This window comes from Xyrauchen texanus, chromosome 8 (genome assembly GCF_025860055.1).
Source record: "Xyrauchen texanus isolate HMW12.3.18 chromosome 8, RBS_HiC_50CHRs, whole genome shotgun sequence".
Lineage (NCBI taxonomy): Eukaryota > Metazoa > Chordata > Actinopteri > Cypriniformes > Catostomidae > Xyrauchen > Xyrauchen texanus.
The window spans coordinates 39533394-39544165 of record NC_068283.1 but is presented as its reverse complement, the minus strand read 5'-3'; the positions used below and the strand labels follow the sequence as shown (position 1 = coordinate 39544165).

General features: G+C 40.9%; 1 protein-coding gene across 1 annotated transcript; it reads left to right on the top strand.

The window, feature by feature from the left end:
• The first annotated feature begins 5592 nt into the window (after positions 1–5592).
• On the top strand, positions 5593–8144 carry LOC127648163 (zona pellucida sperm-binding protein 4-like). Its single transcript, XM_052132750.1, has 9 exons — positions 5593–5596; positions 5677–6525; positions 6605–6792; positions 6857–6954; positions 7025–7182; positions 7251–7443; positions 7686–7833; positions 7917–7992; positions 8068–8144. The coding sequence occupies exons 1-9, from the start codon at positions 5593–5595 to the stop codon at positions 8142–8144; spliced, it is 1791 nt and encodes a 596-aa protein (XP_051988710.1).
• The last annotated feature ends 2628 nt before the right edge of the window (positions 8145–10772 follow it).

Here is a 10772-nt window from a genome sequence, read left to right as displayed (position 1 = left end):
AATGATGGTGCACTTCTACACAGTCATCATCGAGTCCATCCTCACATCCTCCATCACTATCTGGTACGCTGCTACTACTGCCAAGGACAAGGGCAGACTGCAGCGTGTCATCCGGTCTGCAGAGAAGGTGATTGGCTGCAATCTGCCGCCGCTCCAGGACCTGTACGCCTCTAGGACCCTGAAGCGTGCTGGAAAGATTGTGGCTGATCTCTCCCACCCCAGCCACAATCTCTTTGAGACACTCCCTCTGGCAGAAGCCTGAGGTCCATCAGGACAAAAACCTCACGCCACAAGAACAGTTTCTTCCCATCCGCCACTTGCCTTATCAACAAGGACCGGTACCCACCCTGACACTCTCCACACTCCACCTCTGGCTCTACATGCCACTTTACTTACTCTGCTGCTCTTTTATTTTGTATTCTTACTTTTAATATATACATATTTATATATGTGTGGACATATTTATATTTAAATTGCTTATATTTTAATACTTGTTTTTAATATTTAGATAATGTGTGACACGTGCCTACAACACCAAAACAAATTCCTTGTATGCGTAAAAAACATACTTGGCAATAAAACTTTTTCTGATTCTGATTATAAAAATACTTATAATGTATTTCTTCAATGGCATATATAAAGATATTAATATCTACAATTACACAGCCGTTTGTGCCCAATTTTAATCTATTTTATGATCTGAGAAAGACATGCAATGGTGAGGAAAGCCAAATGTCAAGAAAAGAAATGTAATCTTTGAAATCAATGTTTTTTTGTGTTTTTTTTAAAAGGCTTCATTAGGAATTTTAGGTTTAGTTCATGGTTAAGTTTATGATAATGACATGCAAAGGCAAAAAGCAGGTTTAACAATTTATTTGAGCTTTTCATACAACACTGGATCATTGTGGGTGACAACTGTACCAGTGCAAACCAGTTCATTTGCCCACTTTTGACTATTGTGTGAGTCGCTCAAGGCAATAATGACAGGTACAATTAAACATTTTTACATTAATTTTTTCCAATGCTTCCAAGTCTCCACTGTATGATATATATATATATATATATAATATATTAGTACTGATTCTTTGCTGTCAGAGTTTGACTGACAAGTAGGTTGGTAAAGACAAATTTGACATATAATTTATGTATTAGCGCTTGGTTTGAGGTGGCATATCAAATCTAAATTTATGCCCCTCAAAGGCAAAATACAGTAACTACGCCAACCCTGAAACTGAGAAAAATGGCTTAAAGGATTTTGGATTTTCCAGCTAAAGTTTCATTAGCAATTTTCTCATTTCGTTTTCTCTGAATCATAGGATAATGGAGCCAAACCCATCTGACACAGGACAGATCTTACTTAACTGCTTTTTTTAAAAGTTAGTCAAGCAATGGTCATTGAACGAATCAGTGAATATATTTGGTGAACAGAATCAAAAGAGTGGAGTCACGAGATAATGCAGAGATAGAAAAAAAACATCTGGAGTTAATTAACTTCACTACATTTATTTTACAACACTACACAGCCCTTGTACGACTCTCAATGAGAAATTACGAACTTCCGGTCTATTGTGCCGTTTGTCAAATGAAGTGAAAAGAAGGATGAAATCTATCTGCTAAAATGTTACTTTTCAAGACTAAATCAAATTGTATGAAGTAGGGACCTTGGTAGATTGAGCGAGTAAAGACACTGACTACCACCCCTGGAAGCTTGCGAGTTCAGCATCCCAGTGTGTGCTGAGTATCTCATTACATTTACATTTACATTTATTCATTTGGCAGACGCTTTTATCCAAAGCGTCTTACAAAAGAGGAAGAACATCAGCGAATCATCTTAGGGAGACAGCGGTACAAAAAGTGCCATATTACAAAGTTTCACTATCATCAGAATAGTATACAAAACAGATTTAAGTGCAACAAGAAATGTAAATGTTTTTTTTTTTTTTTTTTTTTAGTGACCGGTTAAGTGCTTTTGCAAAAGATGTGTTTTTAGCCGTTTTTTGAAGATAGAGAGTGAGTTAGCTTCCCGGATTGAGTTGGGAAGGTCATTCCACCACCGTGGTATGATGAAACTGAAAGTCCGGGAAAGTGTTTTGGTGCCTCTTTGTTTTGGTACGACAAGGCGACGTTCCTTAGCCGACCGCGAGGCTTCTGGTGGGAACGTAGCTCTGCATAAATGTTTTTAGGTATGCTGGAGCAGACCCAGTGACTGTTTTATATGCCAGCATCAGGGCCTTGAATTTAATACGTGCATGAACCGGCAGCCAGTGGGGAGAGACAAAGAGTGGTGTAACATGTGCTCTCTTAGGTTCATTAAAGACCAGACGTGCTGCTGCATTCTGGATCATTTGCAGGGGTCTAATAGCACATGCAGGAAGGCCTGCAATGAGAGCGTTACAGTAGTCCAGTCTAGTTATGACAAGGGACTGAACGAGCAGTTGTGTGGCATGTACAGAGAGGAAGGGTCTTATCTTCCTGATATTGTAGTGTGTAAATCTACATGATCTTGCAGTTTTTGAAATGTGGTCTGTGAAATTTAGCTCTTCATCAATGGTTACCCCTAGATTTCTGACCGTTTTGGAAGGCGAAACTGTAGTTGGACCCAGCTGCACGGTGATGTTGTGTTCAACAGCCGGGTTGGCTGGAAAGACAAGGAGTTCGGTCTTGGCAGGGTTGAGTTGAAGGTGGTGTTCCTTCATCCAGGCTGAGATGTCTGCCAGACAGGCAGCGATTCGAGCGGTCACTGTGGTGTTGTTGGGCTGGAAAGACAAGTAGAGTTGCATGTCATCAGCGTAGCAGTGGTAAGAGAAACCATGTGACTGAATGATGGGTCCCAGTGATGTTGTGTATATGGAGAAGAGAAGTGGCCCAAGCACTGATCCCTGAGGTACCCCAGTAAGTAACTGGTGTGGCTTGGATACTTCCCTCTCCATGCTACCTCAAAGGACCTTTCTGAGAGATAAGAGTTGAACCAGTCAAGCACAGTTCCAGTGATACCCAGTTTAGAGAGGGTGGAGAGTAGGATCTGATGGTTGACTGTGTCAAAGGCAGCAGAAAGGTCCAGCAGAATCAGAACGGATGATCTGGATTCAGCTTTCGCCTGTCTCAGCGACTCGATGACAGACAGCAGGGCAGTCTCAGTGGAGTGTCCACTTTTGAAGCCCGACTGATTGTCATCCAGCAGCTTGTTCTGTAAGAGATAGGCGGAGATCTGATTGAAAACTGCCCTTACAAGTGTTTTTGCCATGAATGGGATGAGAGAGACTGGTCTGTAGTGTTCTATCTGTGTGAGGTTAAGTGCAGGTTTTTTCAGCAGTGGGGTTACTCGAGCCTGCTTAAATGTAGTGGGAAAAGTGCCTGCAAGAAGGGATGTGTTAATAATGTGTGTAAGTGCCGGTAGGATGGACGGAGAGATGGCCTGGAGAAGGTGTGATGGAATGGGGTCAAGGGAACAGGTTGTGGGGTGGTTGGAGAGGAGGAGTTTAGAGACCTCAGTGTCAGTTAAAGGAGAGAACATAGGGAAAGAAGGGTTGCATACAGGAGCCAGGTGTTTGACAGGGTGTGGTGCTGTGAATGTATTGCTGATGGCTGTAACCTTATCAGTAAAAAATGTGGCGAATATATCTGCTGTCAGTGATGTGTCAGGTGGTGGAGGGGAGGGCAGACAAGTGTGTTAAATGTTCTAAACAAGCTACGAGTGTCTGTGATGCTGTTGATCTTGGTCTGGTAATATGAAGTTTTTGCAGTTTTAACGTTATTTGAAAAAGTTGCAAGCAGAAGCTGATATTAGATATCTAGATCAGCTGGATCTTTAGATTTCCGCCATCTCCTCTCAGCTGCCCTGAGATCAGTCCGATGTTCACGAAGGACGTCAGACAGCCAGGGGCTGGGTGGTGTAGTCCGTGCTGGTCTAAAGGAGAGAGGACAGATGTTGTCTAGACAGGTTGTTAAAGTAGAGCTAAGTGTGTCTGTTGCAGTGTTTACATCAATCTCCAGCAAGATCTCGAAAAGCAACCAAACTGGCCTGGATGCTAGGGAGGGCAGAGTCACATGGGGTAACCTCTTCGTGGTCACTATAATGGGGTTAGCTCTCAGTGGGGCAGGTGGCAAGTTGTGCATGGATGGCGTGAAGCTTCCAGATGCGCTATGTCTCAGCGGTAGCGGCTCAACGAGCCATGTGATAAGATGCGCAGGTTGATGGTCTCAGATGAGGAGGCAACTGAGATTCGGACTGAGGCGAGTCACTGCAACACCACAATGACTTAAGAGTGCATTGGGAATTGGGCATTCCAAATTGGGGAGAAAAGGAGAAAAAAAAATTGTACAAAGAAAAAACTACTATTTTTTGGGGAATTATTATTACGCAAAAGTACTAGTATTCAGTTTAAATTGCACTTGATCCAAATTCCCCAAAATAATACTGAAGTATGGTAGGTAATTACAATTACTCTATTACTTTACACCCCTGTACTCCACAATATCTCTGACAACAAGGTGGAATTTGTTGGAATCTTTGTCTTGTCAGGATTGGCCACAGGGGACTTGTGTTTCTGCTACCTCCAAACAGTCCCCACTGGGTCAGTGGAAAGCTTGTGACACTAACCACTGATGAATTTGTTAAAACACTGCAAATCAAGGGGCCATACATACATTGTAATTTACCAGTGACTTATAAATGAATTTAAATTAAATTATATACTACAAATTTAGATAAAAGCCAACAAGGAAGGGTCTGATATTCCTGATGTTGTACAGCACAAACCTAAGTGACCAGGCAATTGAGGAGACATGTACAGTGAAGTTTAGCTGGTCATCAAACACCACTCCCAGGATCCTGGCTGTCCTTGTTGGCATTAGTATTGTTGTACCAAGATGAATAGTAAGGTTGTGTTCAACAGATGGGTTGGCTGGGATAAAAAAGGAGATCATAAAATAAAAAACATTTACTAGAACAAATGTAGATAAACTTAAATTGCTAATGTAGATAAGCCCCAGGTGACCCAAGTTGAACAAAGCAGTGATTGTGTAAAAGTAATAAATCAATCTGCACAACATTCAAATCATTTTGATAATTAGGGTCTATATTTAGGAAATTGAATTTAATGTTAGCAAGGCAAATAACAAGCATTTACAACATTGTTCAAAAAGTTACTGAAGCTACAATGACCGGTGATTTTATAAGACCACATTTCACTATTTCACAGACATCAAAACTTTTGCAGCATGTGCTTAAGCATGCAAAAGGAAAATGTTAAAGGCAGTTTGGGGAACATATACAAAAAGGAAAAAACTTTGTAAGCTAAAGAGCATTGTTTTAGTTGAATTAGGCCCAGAGCTTGATTTATTTTTTTCTTATTGTGTCTTTTCATTGTGACAAATCCAAGAACTTTTCAAAAATCACCAATGAAAGAAAGCTAACTCTTGAGTGCCAATATGAATCACCTTGTAAGCTCCCTTTTGTGCAAGTCTGGAGAACCATGATTGTTAATGAATGGAGAGGGGCCGTACTTAATAAGCTAAGATCTATCCCATATAAAAAGGGTAAATAGGATCCTCTTAAATGGTGTGATCATTTGTGGAGCAATGATAAACAATATGGGTAAATGTTACCTTCTGGCAGTATGTTTGTGGTTTTGTGTATTCTGTCATGCTGTTCCACAGTGGAGTAATCTGCCCCAGGTGCCTCAGGCTTCAGTCTTCCAACAAAATCAACAAGGGGAATCCTAGCCAAGAATCCTCAAGCTCTTGTGTTCCAGCCAAGTGATCAGCAGTTTTTGCCACCACAGTATAGACAACAAGGATCGACTCCAGCCCAGAAACAAGCTCTTGTGTTCCAGCCAAGTGATCAGCAGTTTTTGCCACCACAGTCTGTCCAACAGCAAAAACGACAACAAGGATCGAGTCCAGCCAAGAATCAAGCTCTTGTGTTCCAGCCAAGTGATCAGCAGTTTTTGCCACCACAGTCTGTCCAACAGCAAAAACGACAACAAGGATCGACTCCAACCCAGAAACAAGCTCTTGTGTTCCAGCCAAGTGATCAGCAGTTTTTGCCACCACAGTCTGTCCAACAGCAAAAACGACAACAAGGATCGACTCCAACCCAGAAACAAGCTCTTGTGTTCCAGCCAAGTGATCAGCAGTTTTTGCCACCACAGTATAGACAACAAGGATCGACTCCAGCCAAGAATCAAGCTCTTGTGTTCCAGCCAAGTGATCAGCAGTTTTTGCCACCACAGTCTGTCCAACAGCAAAAACGACAACAAGGATCGACTCCAGCCAAGAATCAAGCTCTTGTGTTCCAGCCAAGTGATCAGCAGTTTTTACCTCTACAGGCTTTGCAACAGCAAACTCCCCAGTTTTCTCAGGCATTTCCACCCAAGCAGCCAGTGGTGCAGGCAGAGCCTCTTGACAAGTGTATTGTAGCTGATTATGAGCAGATCCAATGTGGACAACCTGGTGTCAGTGCTGCAGAGTGTGAAGCTATAAACTGCTGCTTTAATGGACAGCAGTGTTACTATGGGAAAGCAGGTAAGGGTGTTGAACCAGTCAAGCTGGTCATGTTTGTGAGAACTTTCTTTGAGGTAACTTGCTCCGTACCTTGTTACAGTGACCGTCCAATGTATTAGAGATGGACAGTTTGTGGTTGTTGTGGCTAGAGATGTTACGCTGCCTCAACTAAGTCTGGATACGGTCCGTCTGTTGGGTGGAAATGACCCACCTTGTGCTCCAGTTGGCTCCACACCTTCCTTTGCCATTTACCAGTTCCCTGTCACAGCTTGTGGCACAAGCATGATGGTGGGTATTGGTGACCTTGTCCTTTAATTAGAAAGGAGTGGCTTTTTAGCATGTTTTATTGCAGGAGGACAATGGATTTGTGGTGTATGAGAACAGAATGACTTCATCCTATGAAGTGGGGATTGGACCACTTGGCTCCATCACAAGGGACAGTCATTTTGAGTAAGTGATCTACGCTTTAGCTTGATTCAAACCTTTGATGCCTGCTACAAGCTGACTGTTTGTTGTCTAGGCTTCTCTTCCAGTGTAGGTATTCTGGCACTGCTGTTCAGGCTCTTGTTGTGGAGGTCAATACTGTTCCACCACCTCCACCTGTAGCTGCTCCTGGACCCCTCAGAGTGGAGCTTAGACTGGGGAATGGACAATGTGTCACTAAAGGATGTGCTCAAGGTAATGTATTGGTCTTCTAGATGGCTTTCTCAAAGTGCCAGTGGGGTTAATTAAATCTCCTTCTGCAGAGGATGCAGCATACACTTCCTACTACAGTGACTCCGATTACCCAGTCACAAAAGTCCTGCGAGAACCGGTGTATGTTGAGGTGCACATTTTGGAGAGGACCGACCCCAATATTGTCCTGACCCTGGGACGTTGCTGGGCAACCTCAACCCCTGATCCCCTCAGCCTACCTCAGTGGGACCTTTTAGTTAATGGGTGAGTATCTCCGCTTTACATTTTAGACATTAATTTAGCAGATGTCTTTTATCTGAAACTATTTCCAAATGAGGGAAAATAATGACAAGAGATTTGGCATATGGAGGCAATAACATGAGGTGCTGCAATAAGTTTCAGATGTAGGGAGGAGGTAAGACTATGCTGAGAATGCTGTGGGGGGTTCTTCCCCAGTATTTTAGTCTGTCTATTTTGAGCCAGCCCTGACTGTCCATGCCTTCTAGATGCCCTTACCAAGATGACCGTTACCTTACCACTCTGGTTCTTGTGGATGGTTCCTCTGGTCTCCAGTTCCCAACCCACTACAAGCGCTTCATTGTGAAGATGTTCACATTTGTGGATCCAGCATCACTAGCACCTCTGCAGGAAACCGTACGATCACTAAACTTTCTAACATGTCACAACCATTAATGTTGCATGGTGTAATGAATGCTATGGCTAATCCTCTTGCTCAGGTGTTCATCCACTGTAGTACAGCAGTATGCAATCCCTCTTTCACTGGCTCCTGTGAGCAAAGCTGCAACAGGCGACGTGAGTACTTCACAATTTTATGGCTTTAGAATTCTGAACCCTAACCCAGCCCCTCACTTCCACTTTATCTTTCAGGAAGGGATGTTCATCTCAAGACCACTTCTAGTGGGGAAACTGTTTCTAGTGGAGAAGTTATTCTGGTTTCTTTTTAAAATAAAACCTGAAACAATGATGCATGTTAGTCTGTTGTGAATCAATGTACAACTGAAATGAGAAGTCCTCTTGGCAGTTACTCCACTACTGGTTTTAAAACTTGACACTCTGTCACTGATCACCAACCTATGTCTTGTAGGTGTTGCTAGACCCTAAATTGTCTCTTGGCTTAAAATAAAACTTGACTTGTCATGCAACTCTTTGATTTTGTACCCCTTAAACACTGAATTCTCATAGCTGCTGCACTGTAGTTTCAAGCCCAGGACTAATGTGTTGTCAGAAGTTGTGTTTTCTTATCCAAAAATATATTCTTGACACTTTAGCATTACTAAAACGCATATAATAGGTTGTCTCCCCCATGAAGCACAATAAACATTAAAAACTAACAATTGCCATTTGGGTACATGTCCTTCCCTTTACCCTATTTCGCTATGCATAATTAAAAAAAAATTGTATTGAGCTGTCTGGTTCAATTTGGCAACAAGTTGCTGGTTTTATGACGTGCATTTTGTCACGTGGATTAAGAAATCCATATACCTTGTCAAACATTATATCAAACTATGTTTGAACTGCAAAGCTCCTCAACCAAATTGATTTTAATTTCTTGTAATTTTGTCAAGATATAATGCCATCCACATTAAAGATGAATCTGCTAAAAATGTTGCAAAAGTAATCTAATGTAATGCTAATGATTTGAGCAAGTGTGTGTGTGGGCAGCTTGTTCTGTCCAGGTTGTGTTTGGGTGTGTTGTAGATTTAATAAAACAATTTACAGAAATCCTATTGCATATTTTTGTTTTCCTTTTCCAGTGTTTCAAAACTGTGCCAGCAGTAAGAAATCAGTAGGGCAAAAATAAACCTACACTGGTGGCCAAATGTTTGAGATGTACAGATTTTGCTGTTTTGGAAAGAAATTGGTACTTTAATCAAAGTGGCATTAAACTGATCACAAAGTGTAGTCTGAACATTACTGCTGTAAAAAACGGCACCATCACTCTTTGGGGGTCATTTTTGATAAAATCTTGACATGCCCCATTTCCAGCAGCCATCACTCCAACACCTTATCCTTGAGTAATCATGGTAAGTTGATAATTTGTAACTAGAAAATCACTTGCCATTATATCAAACACTGCTGAAAGCTATTTGATTTGTTAGAAACTTAACATTGTTATTGTGTTTTTTTTTGAGTTGCCAATGTATGCAATACAGTGGCATGTCTTAAGGTCAATATTAGGTCAAAAATGGCAACAAATAAACCGCTTACTCTAGAAACTCATCAGTCAATCATCGTTTTAGGAATGAAGGATATACAATGCTTAAAATTGCCAAAAAACTGAAGATTTCCTACATCGGTGTAACTACAGTCTTCAAAGACAAAGGACAACTGGCTCTAACAATGACCGAAAGAGATGTGGAAGGCCAGATGTACAACTAAACTAGAGGATAAGAACATCAGAGTCTCTAGTTTGAGAAATAGAGGCCTCACATGTCCTCCGCTGACAGCTTCATTGAATTCTACCTGCTCAAAACCAGTTTCATGTACAGCAGTAAAGAGAAGACTCAGGAGGTCTTATGGGAAGAATTGCAAAGAAAAAGCCACTTTTGAAACTAAAAGAAAAGGTTAGAGTGGGCAAAGAAACTGACATTGGTTAGTTTAACAGATAATTGGAAGAGTGTTATGGATCTTTACCCCATTGATCTTTTGTGGGATCAGCTAGACTGTAAGATGATTGAGAAGTGCCCAACAAGACAGACAAATCTATGGCAAGTGCTACAGGAAGTGTGGGGTGAAATGTCCCCTGAGAATCTTGACAAACTGACAGCTAGAATGCCAAAGATCTGCAAAGCTGTCATTGCTGCATGTAGAGGATTTGTTTTGATGAGAACTCTGAAGATTTTTTCAAATTGTATTAGATGTAGTTTCAATTTATGAATGTCCTGACTATACCTTGTGATCAGTTGAATGCCACTTTGGTGAATAAAAGTACCAATTTTTTTCCATAAGAGCAAAATCTGTACATTATTCCAAACTTTTGGCTGCCAGTGTATGTATCAATTTAAATAAAATAGAAAAAGCAATACTCACAGAGCCCAAGGTGAAGTGGATTGAGCTCTAGTTTTAATCAATCTGCTCTAGTTTTGTCAAACAAGCGCCATTTAAGCACAAATAGCTACTTTCTTAGTATATGTATCACTTATTGTTGAAAAGAGTTGTCCGACTCACAGTCTACAGCTGCTGGGAACCATTTCAGGCACCTTTTACGATGGACAACAAATGACAACAGCAAACAAACATATTTCTCAGTGTTAGTGGTTGTGTTCACATTATAAAAATACTTGTAATTTTCAATTGTATACATAAAGATATTTATATATTTACATTTACACGGCTGTTCGTGCCCAATTTTAATCTATTTTATGATCTGAGAAAGACATGCAATGGTGAGGAAAGGCAAATGTCAAGAAAAACATTTAATCTTTGAAATCAATGTTTTTTGTTTTTTGAAAAGGCTTCATTAGGAATTTTAGGTTTAGTTCATGGTTAGGTTTATGATAATGACCTGCAAAGGCAAAAAGCATTAATAACTGCACATTTTGTCAATATGGAGTTATTACTGAAATCGGTTC